Source organism: Sminthopsis crassicaudata, chromosome 5 (assembly GCF_048593235.1).
Source record: "Sminthopsis crassicaudata isolate SCR6 chromosome 5, ASM4859323v1, whole genome shotgun sequence".
Lineage (NCBI taxonomy): Eukaryota > Metazoa > Chordata > Mammalia > Dasyuromorphia > Dasyuridae > Sminthopsis > Sminthopsis crassicaudata.
In genome coordinates, this window is record NC_133621.1 from 67,379,827 (window position 1) to 67,400,596 (window position 20,770).

At 34.3% G+C, this 20,770-nt stretch overlaps 1 protein-coding gene across 4 annotated transcripts in view; it reads right to left on the minus strand.

The window, feature by feature from the left end:
• The window catches only part of ARHGAP12 (Rho GTPase activating protein 12), a 124,065-nt gene that overhangs the window by 11,940 nt on the left and 91,355 nt on the right, over nucleotides 1–20,770 (minus strand). For all 4 annotated transcript variants that reach the window (XM_074267064.1, XM_074267063.1, XM_074267062.1 and 1 more), the window contains 5 exons: nucleotides 19,137–19,198; nucleotides 10,748–10,829; nucleotides 6,514–6,615; nucleotides 5,174–5,272; nucleotides 1,409–1,511 (listed from right to left, as the gene is read on the minus strand). In XM_074267064.1, the coding sequence (XP_074123165.1) occupies nucleotides 1,409–1,511; nucleotides 5,174–5,272; nucleotides 6,514–6,615; nucleotides 10,748–10,829; nucleotides 19,137–19,198 (448 nt within the window). The remainder of the gene's footprint in view (nucleotides 1–1,408; nucleotides 1,512–5,173; nucleotides 5,273–6,513; nucleotides 6,616–10,747; nucleotides 10,830–19,136; nucleotides 19,199–20,770) is intronic.

Sequence of the window (20,770 nt, forward strand, 5' to 3'; positions counted from 1 at the left end):
TTAAAAATCATTTCATTAATCACTGATTTTTTAAATCATAAAGCACATTACTTGTATACTTGAATTTCTATGAAAGTTTCAAGGGAAAAAAAATTTTTAAAGAAAAGTTCCTGAAGATAACTGTGTATGCCCATAATTGGGAAACTTGAGAGCATATCAAGAGTAATCCTGGTAGCTTAGCAACAACTTGCAAATAATACAAGTCATCCTGTATATATTACTAGATATTCACAGTGTAAGTAAAGAATTCAAGGCAGAATGTGTATGAAATATATACTACACCATATTTTCTAATCATTTAACTAATTTGAAAAGTTAAAAAAAAAAAAAAACAACAGAACCTAAGCTTAGGTTGAAGGAGGTAGGTCAAATTTGAACTGAGCAAATCATCATTTCATGATTATTGCCAATGCTCTTCTTAAATAATCTTTACCCTGGTCTGTGATCCTTGGATTCTAAAATAATAGTGGAAGAACATCCTAACTGATCCTAGGTTGGGGTAACTGGTCATAGTGAAGAAAGTTCCCATAGTTGGTTTTCTGGCTCCTTGTAATCACTAAGTAGAAATAAATGTCTGATTCCCAGACATTATCCTCAAGTATTCTTAAATGTTTAAAGTTTGATGACCTAAAAGGTATCAAATATATAAAAGCATCTCAACACTTCTAGAGAATAAATCACAATGTAATATGATGTCCTGGATCTCATTCTCTGGTCAACCTCGTGGATGAGTCTACCCTCCAATTAAGTTAGTAAATCTTGGATGAAGGTTGACTGTGACTGATAAAAGTTGAAGATTGACTCAAAGTTATAGCATAAAAGGAAAATAAAAATCTGTTTAATTTGGAGACAAGTCAATCATTAACAATAAAAAAAAGTGCTAAGATGATCCATATGAAGTATTTGTTTTAAAAAAAAATTTATGGGAAATTAAGGAATAAATAAGGCTAATGTAGCAAGACAATTTGCTTTATAGCTTTTTATATAAATGGAAAAGAAAATATGCAGCACATTATTTAAAAAATTGGAGAAGAAAACAGAACATTATTAAATTCAGTCATATCAGTGGTGTTCAAATCTTAATGAACCCAATTTGGGATTTCCTTGACAGAATCCAACTCATTTTTACCAAATGAGGAACTAAGGCAAGCAGGTAAAGTGACTTGCTCAGGGTCACACTGCCAGTAATGTCTGAGGCCATATTTGAACTCAAAAGGATTAATTTTCCTAATTCCAGGGCCAGCACTCTAGGCACCATGGTGCCACCTAGCTGCCCTGCAGAGCAATATACATTTGGTTTAAATTAAAACTACAGGGTTTTTTTGTTGTTGTTGTTATTGTTTTTTTAATTAGGGATAGAAATTTCTGTGATGGGTTCAAAAGCATGAATGAAAATAAATGAGCTTACAACGTAGTTTCTTAGTGTCCTTATGATCCTTTTCTTTGTCATGTTTTTCCACTCCTGGGGAATCTGGTACCTCTTCTTCAACTGCTTCATCATATTCAACAGCCTATTGATTAGAAATTTCCCATATACATGTTGATTAAATTTATTTTTTTAAGCCTTTTCTATTTTTTTTCTTTTTTTATTATAGCTTTTTATTTACAAATATATGCATGAGTAATTTTTTCAGCATTGACCCTTGCAAAACCTTCTGTTTCAAGTTTTCCCCTCCTTCCTTCCACCCCCTCGCCTAGATGGCAGATAGTCCAATATATGTTAAAGTATATGTTAAATACAATATTATATATATATACATATTTATACAGTTATCTTGTTGCATAAGAAAAATTGGATTTAGAAATAAGGTAAAAATAACCTGAGAAGGAAAACAAAAATGCAAGCAGACTAAAACAGAAGGAATGGAAATGCTATGTTGTGGTCCACACTCATTTCCCATGATTCTTTCGCTGGGTGTAGCTGATTCTCTTTATTATTAAACAACTGGAACTGATTTGGTTTATCTCATTGTTGAAGAGAGCCATGTCCATCAGAATTGATGTGTTGATTAAATTTGTAACTAAATTATTTAGCAACTCTAAAAGATGAACAATTGGCTTTTCTGTAAAACATCAATAAAAACAATGATTGGTTCTGTGTATGGATGTTTACAAATTATTTTTTACAAATTATTATATTCTAAATAACATTCTTTTATATATATGGATAGGCTTATGTCTACTATCAGCACAATGGATGTGGATCAATGTCTAGTGATAGTTTTTTTGCACGAATTTATTTCTATAGGACCATATATAACACTAAGTAATAGTATTCAACTATAACACAAATGGGGAGGATGCCACACAATGTTAGTTGGAAGGGATCTATAAATTACTCAGTTAATTCCTCTTATGTACGATGTGAGAAAATGAGAGCTCACAGGATAAAAAATATGATTTTACTTGCCCAAGATCAAAAAGTAAGTTCATGGCAGAAACAGACTAGATTTGTCCTCACCTCTACCTCTTGGAACCAGTAATTCCCTTCAGAAATTTAAGAAAATTTGCACTGAAATCCTGTCTCAGATACCTCCTAGTCTTGTGACCATGGACAAGTTATGTTAATGTCCCTTAGCCACAAAAAGAATTTTCAGGACTATAGGAAAAATGGCTTTCTATGTATTTCCTTCCTTCAAGAGCTGCCCAGAGCCCTGAGAGCTCAAATGATCTGTCTGGGATGACAGGAGGATGCCACAGGTAGGACATAGCCATTAGTTTTCCCATTCTCCAAGTCCGCTTTTGAGCTAGCAGCACAGCACCGTGTCTCCAAAAGCAGACACAACCCCGTCAGACCTTCTCATCTTGGGCAGCTTGAGTCCATGCCATAAGTCCTCCAAAGGGAGGGGGCCTGCTTCCTCATCTCTTGACATGTCAGAATGGGTACAAAAGGAGTTTGTGGAACATCCATCTGTTATCCTTTCCTTTCACTATATGACAAACCATGTCTTCTTTCCTTGCCATATAATATTCTGAGATTATGGCTGCAATTAATCATTACTAATAAGCTACTTAACACATTTACCTTAGGTGCATCTTCACTACTAAAAAATTTTGCTAACGGAAGACTGTTTCTATTGTATTATTTCCAACTATTGTATTACTTCTTGAATTAATGATTTTAGTTCAACATTCAATATGCACATTATTTCATTTTTTCTTTTTTAATTATTTTGCATTTTTTTCAAGTAATAAGTTTTTGTTTACTTAATCTGTCCTTTCCACTATTCATCCTGCATCTCCCAATTGAACAAGTAAAAAAAGGAAAAGATTCCTCAGTATACATAGTACACACATAATATTACAAATATGAATTTAAATATAAATAAATATAAACTCCCACAGTATTCGTGTCAAAAAGTTTTATCTTTTTTTAGATATTCAACACATCTTTGTCAGGAGGCATGCTTCATCTTCATTCCCTTGGGCTTATGGTCTATCCCTGCAATATTCAGAATTCTAAAGTCTTTCAAAGATGTTTTTCTCTACCATCATCATTTTAGACATTGCTTTCTTACTTCTACTGATATCACTCTACATCATTCATAAAGGTCTTTCCACTCTCCCTCATATCTGTCCATTTCACCATCTCTTAAGAGGAGGAGGAACAAGCTAAACTTTTATTATTTAGTATATGCCAGGTTCTGTGCTGATTACTATGCAAATATGATCTTACATATGATCTCCCTTTCAGGGAGGTGCCATTATCCTCCCTACTTTATAGCTAAGGAAACTTAGTTAAGCAACCAGACCAGAGAAAACACAGCTACATCTATCACCAGATGCCATTAGATTTTCCCAACTCTAGGTCTAGAGCTCTTTCCTCTGTGTTATTCTATTACATGAACACACCACAATCTGTTCAGCCATACCTAAAATAGTACATCTCCTTCTGATTTTTGGCTATTGAAAAAAAGGGCTGCTATAAGTACTTTTGTACAAATAAATCTTTCCTCTCTTGGAGTAGAGGTGTACTACTGGTGTAGCTAGGTCAGAGAGTAACTTTCTGGGCACAGATCCAAACTGTTTTCCAAAGGAGCAAGCAACAGAGCCGAAATAAATATTTTCCCACATTTTTCATCTTTACTAGTATAATACATATGAAGCATAATCTCAAAACCACCTTTTATACACATTTCTTTAATAACTAGTGAATTTGAGCATTTTTATATAATTGTTGGTAGTTTGGTTTCCCCAATTATTTAAATCTGTATTTCCATGAAGAACATTTTATAATTATATTTGTATGGTTCTTGGATGAAACTTGAAAGACATAATACCAAAGTAGGCATACATTTGATGAAGGCTTGGGTCCAGAGCAGAGAGCGCCATATGTGATCCATCTAGACTAGCCCAAACTCACTTTTTTTTGGAGCTATGAGACTCAGAAATAGCTCAAGTTTGCTGAACCTAGCCACTTTGGAGCTCAGAGAAAGGAATGATGGAACTGCCTTGCCCGTGCTTCACCCTCTCCCCTTTCTCCTGGGTTCTCAATCTGCTACAGCTGCTTGTGTAATGCAAGATCTCTACAGGACTTCCTGGGTCCCTTTGTGGATACCTGGGCTGGATGAGGATCTCAAGTTCATTCCCTTTATGGTCTAGTAAAGCATCCTTCTCTAAACCCTGATAGAGTGAGAGCCTGTAAAAGATCAGAGCGCAACACCGTTTATCTACCATCCCCTCTACATATTGTTTTAATGCTATAGCCAACAACTTTTGTTATGGGTGATCATAAAAATATATTTAGAATACTGATGAAAATAAAAATGCATTCTTTGATCTCTGGGAACTCCTGGACTAAATGGCAAATATCCTTACACTTTCATTAGCAAAATATTCATCAAATAAGATATATCGTCCAATTACAGCAGACATCAAATCTATATGCACTAAAGCAGTGGTCCTCAAACTTTTAAAATAGGGGGCCAATTCACTGTCCCTTAGACTGTTGGAGGGCAGGACTATAGTAAAAACAAAAACTCATACTCTGTCTCGGTCCCTCAGCCCATTTGCCATAACCCGGCGGGCCACATAAACGTCCTCAGTGGGTGCATCTGGCCCGCGGGCCGTAGTTTGAGAACCCCTGAACTAAAGAGTAAAAAGTGACTAAAAGATGCTGGAGAAGAGATTAAATCAATTTTGAAGTTATGATTTGCATAAATGAAATACATACCTGATTACTGATGGTACAATTAAGAACTTTAATCCAATCATTCATAAGAGTATCATTGTCACACTGAATTAATAGTTCAGTTCCTTGCCGAGTTTTTAGCTTGAAAAAGAAGACAGGTACAATTAAATTAGTATTTTAAAAATATGTAAAAAGATGTATTTTTTTTAAACAATTAGTGCTTTCAAGTAATCACTAGTTAAGACTATATATTCACTTTTATTGATTAATTGATGTTACCTAAGAAGACTTAAGAGATAAGAACCATGGAGTTTTAAAAGGTTAAGGGGAAGTAGATTAATTATTTTTAAAGATTAAAATACTCTACATAGACAAAATTTCTTTTTGTAGAAATTTATGCATACCATGTTATTTCATAGTTTTTACAATCATGTCTGCCAATACATTGACATTATTCATTATATAATACTTAGACTAATGATGCAAGACAGAGAATTGAGGATTCAATTTTCCTTTGCATATATACCAAGATATTTGTTTAGGAACATAATCTTACGCTATAAATAATGTCAAAATGTCTTTATTTGAAGAATGAGAATCTTATATGTGAATCTACACAGAAATAATGTCTATGATATTAATATGTAAAAGATAGGGACTTAAAAAGCTTAAATTATTCTTTTCCTTTGAAAATGAATCAAGTTTTTGTGGTTATGTCTTAATAAATCCTAAATACATACAACAGAACATAGTAAAAATATCAAATAATTATTATGTACAAAAGCAACTACATTTGAGTGAAAATTCGTATCTAAAATGAGATACTATATTTAGTAAGAAACAAAAGAATTAAGAATCAATGCCATATTAATAAGTTAGTTCCATGTCCTTCACAAGAATGTTTGAAGGGAAAATTTATAGATGATAAACCCCACATTTCTCATGGGTGCTATTCTGACCATTTTTGAAGAAACACTGACAGTGACATCACACTACCTTTTCTCTTGGGGTATATGGGAGGGGGGGATGGAGTTCTATATTCTCTCCAATTGTCTCTCTATAGGACAGCAGTAAATAACACAATCAGGGCCTGGATATCCTTGTGTTACTGTTAGGTTTATGTTGGGGGGAAGAAAAGGGGATAGGACTAAGAAGAGAGGGATAGGTGGTAGTAGTATAAGTCTACTATAGAAGAGATCTTTAATAAAGAACAAACCAACAATAGAGGTAACCAATTCTAAGATTTTGACAACATGAATTCTTTAAAAACTGGAGTATTACTAAAAATAAAACATTTATATAGGATAACAATATTAAGATTAAGACTATCATTTCCCAAAAACTTTTTAAAAGGGGGGGCAGGTTTGGAAAACATAAATTACCTCATATACATTCTTTTTGCTGGACTTATCCTTTGAAGCCAACTCAATCGTTGCCCCTTTGAGATCCACAGTGAACTCTGGCTTAGATTGATTACTCCCGAACTTCAATTTAGAAAAAGAAAAACAAAACTTTGATGCAGTGGCTCATTTACCTTTTTTTTTGATCAGACTATTTAAAATTCCCAATATTTTAAATAAACAATGAAGCATAAGAAATTATCTTCTCTTTTAAGATTGGAAATCAATGAAAAGTACTGTTTCTAATTATAGATTTTAGTTGTTAGTACTATAACTATCTCTAAATAAGATAATCAAAGTCAAACATATGGAAAACAAGAATAAATTAGTTTTAGGAAAGCTGTAAAAAGTATTAGTCTAAAAATCTCATTAACAAAAAAATGATACATTAAAAATTAGGAACACAAACATTAAAATTGCAAAACAATATTTTAAAATTAAGTCAATATATTTATTATTTATCTTTGAAACTAATCATTTGGAAAAGCTTCAACTAAATTACAGATTCTCAATCTTATAAAAGTGAATGTTGAGAACCATCTACATGTAATTGGAAAAAATAAAATACAATTAAATGTCAACCAGGAATGAACGAATAAATAAATAAATTACAGATTCTCCTCTTCTAATATTTAGAAAAATTCTCCCTTGTCTATTCAGATCAGGGTATTTTCAAATATAATGAGTCTGTTTTTCCTCTAAAAAAGAAATTTCCTGAATTATCAATAGACTAATCCAAACTTGTGAATGTCATAATAATTCAACGAAGTAAGGAGACTGTTTGTTTTTAAAGAAATTTATAGCATGGATGCTACAACAATTTCTAATAAAATTATTAACCTTCATATAACTATTTAGGCCCTGAATCCAAATTAATTCATGTGTTTGGCTTGGGTTAGAGATCCATGCTTCTTTTATATCAACTTAGAAAGCATGCAATTATACAGGTTTATTCATAAATAAGAACTATTATTAACTTAAACAAGAATACTTTCAATGCTAGTTTCTCTTCATCCTTTAGCACAAGCTGACCATAATTTATTTTACAATGTGTTATCCACACAGAAGTTATCAGTATCCTTCTGCAATTCTCCCAAAGTTTCTACTACCAAAAGACATAATAAAACTAAAACAGAATATTATTCATTGGCTATAAAGCTCAAAGAATAGTCTTAAGAAATGGAGCCACATAAATTCATCTTTCTTTGTTCAATCACACATTTTTACACTAAGAACTGGAGCAGAAGCATCAAAAATTTGATATATTGTCTGAAGAACTAAATGACTAGTTTCTAGATGCTAATGCTTTATCCTGATACAAATTTCTAAATATGAGCAAGTTTACTCAAAAAAGACATATCTGCACTGGTTTATGATCATCCCCAAACTTCTGTTCACAAAGTTCACATACACCTTCAAGTTCTGGAGCTTAACTACAGAATTTCTCAAACTATTCAGTCACAAATCCTTTTATACCCAAATAGAACTGCTAAATGCAGAGTTCTCTCAAACTATAAAAGTAGCTCGTATACAACATTCAATGTTTTTAAAAAGACACTGTACTACCTATAAATGTCAAGTGTTCAAAAGAACTTAATAGCATTGTGGCTGGCTTAAAAATAAATGATATCTTACTACACTGACTGCCATCACAATCATCTTTCTCATTACCTTAAAATACCAAGACTACTGATGTGGCTATAATAAGTGTCCCAATGAACAACCTTCTAAATATTTTCTTGTTCTCTCTCATTCTCTAGTTCTTTGCTCCTAAAAGACCCTTTAGCTCACTCATATACCAGCAAAACAGAGAAGCATCCTCCAGAGAAACACCTTCCAGAAGCTCTCCAAACATCTACTGAGACAAAACACAAGGATCCAGAAGATGAGAAAAAGAAATGATGGAGAGGAGGCCCAAGCGAGCCGGCCTGTCTTTACTCTGCTAGGATTATTGTACTCTTCCCTGGAGAATTCCTAACCAAGAGCTTGGACATCCCCCTTGGACCTTAGGTCTATCTCATGGCTAGCCTAGGAGACTAGGATGTGAAATACAGAGGTGTTCTCCTTTTTAGAACAAAATTCCACAATGACAAAAATATAATGATTTGCCGCATTCTTCCACATGATACCCATATGCTAAAGAAATTTGGCATCTTCTCTAAGGAGTCCTTTGCAGATATTGTAGAAAGGATCCCTGTTCAGAAGCAAATCGAATTAAGATTCTAATTTTGTATGCCTAACACACAAATCATTATCTGAATCACAGATCCAGACTCAAGGTCATGGAGTCCAACTCTTAAAGATAAGATAATCAAGGCCCAGAGAGGTGAAGTGAGATCGTATTTGCACAGCGCATGGCACACAGGAGGTACTTAATAATTGTGTATTCCCTCCTCTTTCCCTATGGCACCTCAGGTAAGCAGCATAATCAGTAATCAAACTCAGGTCTCTGGTTCCAAGGCCATCATTTCTTTTCTTGAATTACAAGGCTCCCCAGCAATGCTATTTACATTAATATCAAAAGAGTAGATATTTCAAAACAGCACTGATAATAAAATTAATAAACTGTGACAAAACCTACCACAATTACTTTTAAAATTTCCCCAAAATTTACTTTTTGGGAATCAAAACTGTTAATACAAAGATTATGTTTAGAAATAACTGACTCATCTAGATAGAAGCATTTCAGCAACAAAATTATAAATAAAATGACATGAAATGGAATGCCAGAAAAATTAAATTTGCTTAGCAAAATTCCTTGTAATTTTTCCCAGTCAATCCATTCTATTTTTTCATAGAATGGTAGAAAGATCAAATTTGCACCTGGCAGCAACCCTGGAGATCATCTATTCCTCATTTGGTAGATTAGACAGGAGACTTACATTAATTAAGTGACTTGCCCATGGTCACATGGCAAGTTACTGGCAGAACTGGGACTAAACACCCAGACTTCTGGTCCCAATCTTTCCATGACTTCATTTTGCCTCCATTTCATTGCTGCATTTATTCTCATGAATTCATGTCAAAGAAAAGAGCATTGTTGTGTGTGGCAAGTGGCATGCAACAGAACACATACAGTGACAGCTGAGACAGGGTCAGAGTGTACAGAGGTGACAGCAGGCCGGCGGCTCACAGAATCTTTCCAAGAAGAAAGCAGCGAGAGCAGGAGCTCCGGGATTGAGCCCCGTGGGCAGAATGACTTGATGGGAAAAGGGAAGAGAGGGATGATGTCATAACAATGCATAACAGCATGATGACACATGAGAGGAAACCCCAGTGGCCCTTGACAAGACAATTCTACAGCAGACACGTGACACCCGCAAAACTGAATTTGGTGCTCGGCTTTTACATCCAGGAGGTAGTGAACACCACAAGTACATTCATAGAAGGGTACTTTACAGTATGCATAAAAGAAACAAAAATCTATTCAAAGAAATGTATGATCATGAAAAATACTTATACAGAATTCAATTTCACTTTACACATCTAGAAATTTAGGATGGAATTTATTTAAATGATGCTGGAATATTTAAGTTTAAAATAACTATTATCTAGCTAAGTGATAAGGATTTCTTATAAAATTAAAAATGAGTGTTTCACTTGGATAAACACACTTTTACTGCCCAAGAATTGTTTCTCCAAAGGAGATAATGGAAGAAATTCAATCTGCCAGATATTAAAAGATGAAATCTTGTGAGAGCATAACATCCGTGCTCTATTATAATCAAATCTATAAATCTAATTACCTAAGAAAACAAAACTATAACCTTCCAAATCTTGTTCTGTAGAATATTTTTTATTTTTGTCTTTGTTTTTCTTTTTTTACTATTTTCCTTCCATTAACAGCTAAACTTAAGAATGAATAATTTAAGAGTATTTGTGAAGCTATCAACTGATTACAGAGTTAGAATCCTGGTACTAAGTCAGGAATATAGTTATTGTACAATGCTAAGAGCCAGATTTTTCTAATTAAAGAGTAGAGCAAATATCCAAACCTCTTTCCTTTCATCATACAGAAATACACACTACACACACACACACACACACACACACACACACACACACACACACACACACACATACACATTCATGTATGCATGTATGAATGTAAATGTGTTTCTATATATAAAATTTGCAAACTGCTATTGAAATTTATGTATAACATCATATAATTTGAAATCAAAGATATAAATTACCAAACATAAGACATACTTACCCAGCTTGTGCTACTTCCTTGGGTTTTGGTAAATAGTAAAGATGAACCCTGTAATACTGCCCAGGAAGATAACCAGTTCTTTCTGCAATTACAAAATAGCCATTTATGACAAAAGTTCTTATAACAAAAGTTCAGAAGATTGTGAACTTTAAAAATTTTTGAGAAGCATATTCCAACATAATTGGCTTTCTTTGTAATCTATATATTTTATTCTATGCACTTAAAACATTATTCTGATAAGAGATTCACAAGTTTCACCAGACTGCCAAAGGGATACAGAACACACCCCAAACCTTCATATTTAAATGATGCATATTAAACACAACTGACATGAATTTTTATTCATATTCTTAAATAAAAAGTTTACCTACACTGCAGACAGGAAAAGTACCTTTAATTTTCTTTTTTAATTCTCTTCTCTTCATAGAAAAACATTGTAGATATAATTGGTGCTCAATAAATATGGTTTGATAATTAAGTTATTCTATTACAGTTCTTATAACAAATCTCCTCCCTTCAAAAATATTAAGTAACTAATCCATTTCTTATTAGCCATTTTGCTTTCAGAATTTCAGAGGTTTTCTTGGAAACAATTGTCTTCTTTTATCCCCCAAACTCTTTAGATGGATGCTTTCTTAATTTTATATTTGGACATATATGAAATCTGAATGTTGAAAGATTAGGCCTATACATTAAGAGTTCAGAAAATCCCCAAATATTTCTCCTTCAGGGATTTTTAAAGTAGTGCTAATGAAATTACTTTTTCAGACTTGCTAGAGCAGACACTGAAAAGTATTTCATCTGAAAGATCAATGAGAAAAATCAATGGAGATCATGCCAAGGTAAACAAAAACAACACTCCAACGGATCTGTGATCTCATCAATCTGAATGTTTCAGAACATAATAGCCCAGACTACAAATTCTCCAGCAGGCTTCTTTAGGAACCTCTTAGCTAGCAAAGTCTGGGACTGGCCTGGCCCTTCAAGCTAATGAGGGAAAACATCTGGAAGAAAACATAAAAACCAGCCAGCTCCTTCCCACTAAAAAGAGACAGCAAAGTGGTAAAAGAATAGAATGCTGGGCCTCAGAATCAAAAAGACCTGAATTAAAATCCAGCCACATCTACTTCCTAGGTATATGATCTTAGACAAGTCACAAATTCAGTCTGCTTTAGTTTCTCATCTGTAAAACGGGAATAACAAATAGTACCTACTTCCTAAGGCACCTGTAAATATAAAATAGGATGTTTGTAAAGAGTTTTATAAACTGTGAAGTCCTATGAATGCAAACTATTATTACTATTAGTATTATTAAAACATTAATTAGAACCTGAGTCTCATAGTGATTCATTTTGTAAGGCTCTTCCTAGTGGGCATTCCTTCCACCCTATAATTAAAAATATCTCCAATTCCTGATTCTCTATTCCCTATGATTCATAAACACAGTAGGTTCAGTCAGACGTTTGGTTATTTTTCAGTCTTCTCTGACTTCTCATAACCCCTTCTGGAGTTTCCTTGACAAAGCCACTGAAGTGGCTTAGTAATTTCTTTCTCTAGCTCATTTATAGATGAGGAAACTGAGGCAAACAGGGTGAATTGACTTGCCTAGCTAGTGAGTATCTCAAGCCACATTAGAACTCAGGAAGATGAATCTTCCTGAGCCCAGGCCTGGCAGTTTCTGCACCACAGTACCACCTTGCTGCCCACAGTCAGAAATTCCATTTATCCCTGTCCCTCTTTGCTCTTGCTCCCTCTACTGCTATGCTGACACCACTCCTCTGCCAGTGTCACACAGGAACTTCTACTTTGAGAATACATTACCCTGCCCAAGTTCTTTCTTGCTTCATCCAAACACCTCCATATGTTCAATCTAGGACTCCCTGTATCCCTTCTCTCCACCCCTACCCTGGCTCTTAAACTGGTGATGTCAGCACTCGAGCCTGGTAGCATCCTAGCTCATTAACCTGCCATGACACATGGCAAGCACTATCCCACGAGGCAGTCTGTGGATCTCAAACACCTCAGATCTATAAAGAAGCACATCTTCATTGAGCACTTTCTATGTGCTTCTGCTCTCAGAGAGCTCACACACTTAGGAGACAACACGTACACACCTAAGTCTACAAGATAAACAAAGTAATAAAAGCTTGAGAGAAAGAGAAATGAGGTCTAAATTGTCTAAATTGAATTAGGAAAGAAAACGGGGAATTAAGAGGCTGTGAAGAGGCAGTGCTTGCATAAAGGCCCAAAGATGGCAGATGGAACGCTATACAGAAGAAAAAAAGGGGGTAAGGCTGGTGGTATGGTAGAGGGCCAGCCCTGGAGGCAGAGAGAGTACTTTCCAGAGGCTGGGGATTTCTCTTCCCAGGGTTTTGTTCTGCTATTCTATGGTGAGTCTGTGCAGAAGTTCAGAGAGCTGAACATCTTCTGACCTACTCAAGGATTTCCCTAAGCATGGAGTATGTCTAGCTTTCTTGCTAAAATGTAGGGCTCAGGCCTAAAAATAAAGCCGGGATGCATTCTGATTAGGGCAAAGCCTAGTCTGAATGCTAGGCCTAATGTCCGCTAATACCATGTTAACTGTTCTGTGGTAGTTAGAAATAGACTGCCACCTGTTTCTAACTCACTGAACGTATAGTCAACTAAAATTCTGTCAGATGAATTCTTGCTATCTAAATTTCTCCAAATCTTGAACTTGGGGAAATTGATTGTATAATACATGAAACTTTATGTCCCTACTAAAGCTTTATTTTAATAGATCTAGATGTTTGTATATCCTATCATTCAATATACTAATACTGCCTAGTATCAGGCCATCTGCTAATCTGATAAAAACACCATCAATAAGTGCATTAATAATAATAATAATAACAATAATAATAATATCTACCATTTATAGGGTAGCATTTTAAGGTTTACAAAACATTTTGCAAATATTATCTCAATTTATCCACATACTCTTGTGAAGTAGATTCTATTTTTACTCCCCACCCCCTTTTGTAGATGAGAGAACTGAAGCAAAGAGGCTGACTTCCCAAAGGTGAATCCTAGAGCTTCTATATTCAGGGCTCCACCTTAGCTGCTTCAGTTTTGTAATTAGAAACAATAAGTGCATAAAGTTGTTCACCTTGTGTCTTCCATTTCAAGTTTAGTTTTCCTTTGTCTTTACATATGCCAGTGTTTGGGGGGAAATTTTGGTTAATCACACTTTTGCCTAAGAATTTTGTTCATAAAGGCCTTTGTAATTTTCCTGGATTCACAGAAGAATTTTCAAAAATCAGATAATCCATGTTAAGTGCCTTCAAATCACCAAAAATAAAATCAAATGGAAAAGAATGACATTGCTTATATGATGCACTTGAAAATGGTATTAAAATTAAGATAAAGATATTTTAAATCATCTTCAATCAGTTATCAACATTTTTGCTTTCTTGTCTCCTCATTTTTAAAAACTTATATTATTATGCATTACTGAATACATTCTAGGATTATTTTTTGATCAAGAAGATAATTCTAAATAATTAAAGTCACATTACCTATTCTACACAATGATAACAAAGTGAATGACTTTATGCTTATGTTTAACTGCCATTTAAACATTCTTTATGGAAATTGAAAATAATTTGAGAAACAATGTTCTACGTAGCAGCTATAAACACTTATTGATTGCCTGAGCTCAGCAGAGTATTAGATATGATGAAAAAATATAAAATGTAGAAATCCTTCCTAACTCATAGGTAAGCCAAACAAAAAAATGAGTCAGTTTGGCCTGGAGGTGGTAGTTTGCTGACCCCTGGATTAGACTAAAATGAAACCATTTATCTAGTACACAGATTTTTAAGTTTAGCTGAAAGAGGTCCATAATTTTATATAACAGGAACTTAAACTCACCAGCAGGTTTGGGGTCCACATTTTTAAGACTTAAATATCTATGTCCTTTAAAGTGATCAAAACCAGGGAAATAATTCATACGAGAACATAAAGACAATCAACTTTGAAAGATTCAAAAACTCTGATCAACTGATAGAGGACTTAGAATAAGAGGAGCCAAGTTCAAAAACTTACTAACATTAGTATTTTTGTTCTCTTTTGTTTGGGGAAGTCACTTTTATCTTACCCTGTTTCTTCATCTGCAGATCAGAGATAATAATAACTAATCTCCAGAGGTTGTGGTAAGGATCAAATGAGACAACATATGTAAAGTGCTTTGGAAACTTTAAAGTGCTATATAAATGATAGCTAAAAACATTTTTTTGACTATGATTCCAGTGGAATGTTGATGAGCATGTTATATATCTTCTCTAGACTGGTGTGATGAATTCAAGATATAGAATAAGGTATATTATGAATATATGTCACAAGGTTTTTGTTTCTCTTTTTTCAGTGGAAGCAGAGAAGCTGAGAGAGAAAGGGAGAATTCAACTCTCCTCTATATCTCACCAAAAAGAAAAGAGTACAGAAAGAAATCAAACAAGAAGAACTGTGTTGAGTAACCACAATTCAAGAAGAACAGTGATACAGCACACTACCAACCTCCTGAGAAGTCAGGAAGAAGAGGTACAACAATGAGACATACATTTTTTACACATTATTTCCATGTGTGGATTTTGTTTACATGTTGAAAAGGAGGGCTTTTTTAAATTTGGGAGGGTAGATTACAAGGTAGTGAATATGATGCAAAAAAAAAGTTATCACCTGAAGCAACTTTTTAAATTGCATGAACAAAAATTCAAAGGAAAAAAGACACACAGAACAACTTTGACATAAAGGTTCTCATTAATGTATTTTGAAAATCACAAGGCATACATAAGTGAGATTCATGGTTTTATATATGCAACACTTTTTCTCTGCTCTTTCCTTATGGAAATACTTGTATTTGCTAGTTTTATCAGTTTTATTAGTGCGTTGAATGAATATAGTTAAAGATAGTTTTTCTGTTGGCCTTCACATGTTAACAATCTCCGTATAAGTTTTTATTTTAACTTTTAGAGGCCTTGGTATTTTTAGTACTCTTTCCTTGATAACTTATTGTTTATATATTTAAAAAAAAAAAATCTCCTTGTGGATAGAGCACCAGCCCTGAAGTCAGGAAAATCTGAGTTCAAATCTGGCCACAGACACTTAACACTTCCTAGCTGTGTGACCCTGGGCAAGTCATTTAGCCCCAATTGTCTCAGCACAAAAACAAAACAAAACAAAAACATTTTCCTAAAACTGTGCATACCATTTAAACTAGCAGGGTCATTACTAGGTCTGTATCTTAAAGAGATCATAAAAAAAGGGAAACCCACATGTGCAAAATGTTTGTGGTACCCCTTTTTGTAGTGGCAAAAAACTGGAAACTGAGTGAATTCCCATGAGTTGGGGAATGGCTATTAAGTTACAGTGTATGAAGGTAATAAAAGATTATTGTTCTATAAGAAATGATGAGCAGAATGGCTTCAGAAAAGCCTGGAAAGACTTATAAGACAATTCCAATAGATTTGGGATGAAAAATGCCATTCACATTTAGAAAGAGAATTGCTGATCAAATCATAGTATTTTTTACCTTTTTTTTTTTTTGTTTGCTTGCTTTTTTTTCCTACAATTTTTTCCCCTTTTGTTCTGATTTTTCTCTCACATGAGTAACATAAATATGTTTAATTGCACATGTATAACCTGTATCAGAATGCTTGCTGTTTTGGGAGGGGGAGATGGTAAAGAACAGAGGGAACAAAATTTGGAACTCAAAATCTTACAAAAATGAATGTTGAATCTAACATCCTATGCCAAGATAAGGTCGAAATGGGTTTGTGATTTAGACATATAGGGTGATACTATAAGCAAATTAGATGAACAAAAGATAATCTATCTCTCAGATCTGTGGAGAAGAAGGAATTTATAGGCAAAGAAGACCTATAAAATGTTATGAAATACAAAATGCGTAATTTTGATTATATTACATCAAAAAATTTTTGTACAAACAAAACCAATGCAGCCAAGATTAGGACAACAGAAAACTGGGAAAAATTTGTTTTACATCAAAGGTTCTGATAAAGGCCTCATTTCTAAAATAGAGAATTGACTCAAATTTATAAGAATACAAGCCATTACCAACTGATAAATGGTCAAAGGATATGAACAGACAATTTGCAAATGAAGAAATTAAAACCATTTTTAGTCATATAAAAATGCTCTAAATCACTATTGATCAGAGAAATGCAAATTAAAACAACTCGGAAGTACCACTACACACCTCTCAGATTAGCTAAGATGACATGAAAAAATAATAATAAATGTTGGAGGGGATGTGAGAAACTGGGTCACTAAGCCATTGTCATGACGAACTGTTCCAACCATTCTAGAGAGCAATTTGAAACTATGCTCAAAGGGCTATTTAACTGTGCAGACCCTTTGATCTAGTTGTGTCTCTACTGGGTCTGTATCCCAAAGAGATCATAAAAAAGGAAAAAGAACCCACATGTAAAAAACATGTTTGTAGCAGCCTTTTTTGTAGTGGCTGGAAATTGAGTGGATGCCCATCAGTTGGAGAATGGTTGAATAAGTTATGGTATATGAATGTAATGCAATATTATTGTTCCTCTCCCTCCCCTCCTCTCTCTTCCTTCTCCTTTTTTGGCTGAGACAATTGGGATTAAGTGACTTGCCCAGGGTTACACAGCTAGTTAAATGTCTGAGGTCAGATTTGAACTCAGAGGGAAAAAAAGTCTGTGAAATGTCTTCTAGAACAAGATGAATCTTGCTGGCCATTGAGTAACTGTGAAATGTCCCAGATCACTCACTGTTCAATAATACATTCCCCCCTCACAATACTTAATGTCTGCTCTAACAAAAAGCTTACTTATGGTCCAGAAAGAGATAGGTATTAGAAAACCACACTAGCACACAGCTGGTGAAGCCGTGGATTTATCCAGCCCTTTTTAGATAATAATTTAGAATTATGCAAGAAAAAAGTTGTTTTCAATCATGTCCAACTCTTTGTAAATCCACATAGAGCTTTCTTAGTAAAGACAGTGGAGTGGCCTGCTCATTTTACAAATGAAGAGATGGACACAAACCTTGTTAAATGACTTGCCCAGCATCACACAGTAACTTCAAGGGCAGATCTGAAATCGGAAATATAAGTCTTCCTCACTCCAGTGCTTTCTCCAATGAGCCACTTACTTGCCTAATGACTAGAGAATGGCTTTAAAAAAAAAAAAAAAAAAAAGCCAAGACATACAAATATAATAGAATATTATCATGCACAAAGAAATGAGGAATATGAGGAATTCAGAGGACAGGAAGATGTATTCATACTTATGTAGCATAAAATAAGCAAACACACAAAATAACCACAAAAATGTAAATGGAAAAAAAAAATCACTAGAAAGGAAAGCAAATTTTAAGCCACTGAAAACTTAAAAGAGCCTGGAGAAGGGATAGGGAACTACTAGAAAAGAATGCTGAATACTTGGTCAAATGCCATCATACCTTCTATTACAAAGAAGTTTCAATTATGGGAAATTGGGGGTGGGGAATGGAAGAGAGGGAAGAGACTTTTTTCCTCACCAGAAAAAACTATTGTGTTAAGATACAATGCATCAATAAAACAGCTGCTTTTTTTTTTTAACTCAATGTTTATATCCTTTAAAAAAAAAAAAAAGTTTTAGGGTAATTTACTTATAATTTTTTTAAAAACCTCAACAAAATTTCCACTAGTTTCCCCATTTCAGATATACCTAAATGAAATGTCAAAATAGACAACTTTACTTTTGTTTTTACAATTACCATTAAAATTAGAATACTGGTTTAAATCATAAAATAATAACTCTGGAATAGGAAAGACATCTTCAAAACCAGAGTTAACCTTTTCGGGCTTAGTTTCCCTCATTAAAATACTTATTTATTTCCTTCCCTGAAGTACAGGAGCAATTCCTGTATTAGTGAACACAAGATGACAATCTAAATCAAAGGCTGCAAATAATTCTGGTGTGCAAAGCACACTGGGACAACAAAAAAAGTTGTTAGATTCCTAAGTGAATCAGTCTTTCCAGTCTAAGAAAATATTCCAGCTTAAAAAAAATTTTAAATAGCTTTATAATTATAAAATCTAATTCTTTCTGATATTTTGGGGAGAATCTTGGCTCTATTAAGCATTATGTATGGGATTTTCAATGGGTGTTGCCTCAGTATCCTCTATAATTGCAACAGTTACAACTATCTACCTGAAGTTATGTCATTACACAGAACTTCATCTTGAGCTCTGAAATGCACAATGAGAAAAAAGCAAAAGGCATTAATTTCACATCAGAATAAAATTTATATAAGCTTATGTAACAAAAATGTATGCTTAAAGAAACATTTAAATTTTATATCAAAAACAATATCCAAAATTGAGTGTACTCACCTAACTTTTTTCCCATTTTCTGTAATTTTTGTTACATTTAATAATCCATATTTTTCTTGACCCTAGAAAACAGAGTAAAGATTGTTTACAGACATCCATTTCTTTGTTTCAGCTAAACAAAACAATAAAATCTTTTAAAATGAGCATGTAGTATAAGAAAAAGTTTGCTAGGTTTTGGGGTTTTGTGGAGTGAAGAGACCCAGATCTATGATTTCATTGGTGTGGGGAGCTTCAGAGAACTGAAAATTGAGCTGTTTTTAACTAAAAGAGATCATCAACTTTTCTGCAGTTTAAAAGGGATTATCTGAGGCCCTGAGAGGTTAAGCAACTTGCTCAAGATAATAGTCTGAGTGTGTCAGAAGCAGGATTAAGTACAATATCAAAAGCTCAATTATGTAGGACAAGTATAGATGATTTTCCTTTCAATTTAATGATTCTGTGACTTTTTTATTAAAATTTTAAACTGAGAAAGTTTTAAATAAAAACTACAAAACTCTTATTAAGTAAATCCTTCTACTAGACAACAAAAGAGTTCAAAAGAACATAGTTTTAAAAGTGGAAGAACCCTTTGCCCATTCACTCATTTTATAGATGACAAAGCTAAGCCCAAAAGGGTCAGGTGATCTCCCTCTGGTCAGACAGACAGGAAGGAGCAGACTCCAAATCTAAATTCTCATCCTCTACTCCAAATTCAGGGCACTTTCTACTTGTATTTCACAAAAATGGTTTAAAAGCAGTATTTCATCTCTGGTTTGCATAATTTAAGCTACAGCTCTTCCTTTTAATCTTGTAAAATATAATCAGAATTCAGACTTTACAATCAATACAAATTCCAAAGAGCCACAATCAAACTTTCTATCTGAGGATGTCATATTAAATCATATGACCACAGGATATCCTACTAGTTCCCAGTCAAACAATGAACATTTCTTAAATGCCTACCCACTGTGTTAGGCACTATGCTAATTATGGGGATACAAAAAAAGGCAAAAGACCGTCTCTGACCTCTAAGAGTTCACAATCCAATGGGGGAGACAAGCAAACAAATATGTACAAATGAGTTTTAGACACAACCAATCAGAAATAATTAAGATGGAAAACCTTTTTGTAAAAAGAAGGGATTTTAGTTGGGACTCAAAAGGAAGCCAGTAGGTAGAAATGAGAAGGGAGAGACTTTCAGGGACTGGGAACACAGAGAAAATGCCAGCAGCTGAAAGTTCAAGTTTTTTGTCTAAGAGCCAGGAAGTAAGGCCACTGGATCAAAGACAGCATGAGGTCTGAGAAGACTAGAAAGGTAGGCAGGGACAAGGTTACAAAGGATGTTTTGAATTTGCTCCTGAAAGAAACAGGAATTCACTTGGGAGTTTGTGTAAGACTAAACATGGTCAAAGGGGTGCTTTAGGAAAATCACTACAACTGAATGGAGGGAAGGCCTTGAGCTTGGTGGACCTAGCAGCAGCCAGGACCACCATCCAAGTGTCAGGTGGTCATGACCTCACCAGCTCCCCTAGATTCACAGCATGGCTGTGGATGATCCCTACATCTCTCTTCACAGGCCTCATCTTTCTCCTCAGCTCCACACTCACATTACCAACTGCCTCCTGAACAATTAGAACCCATGTCAGTGGGTCTAA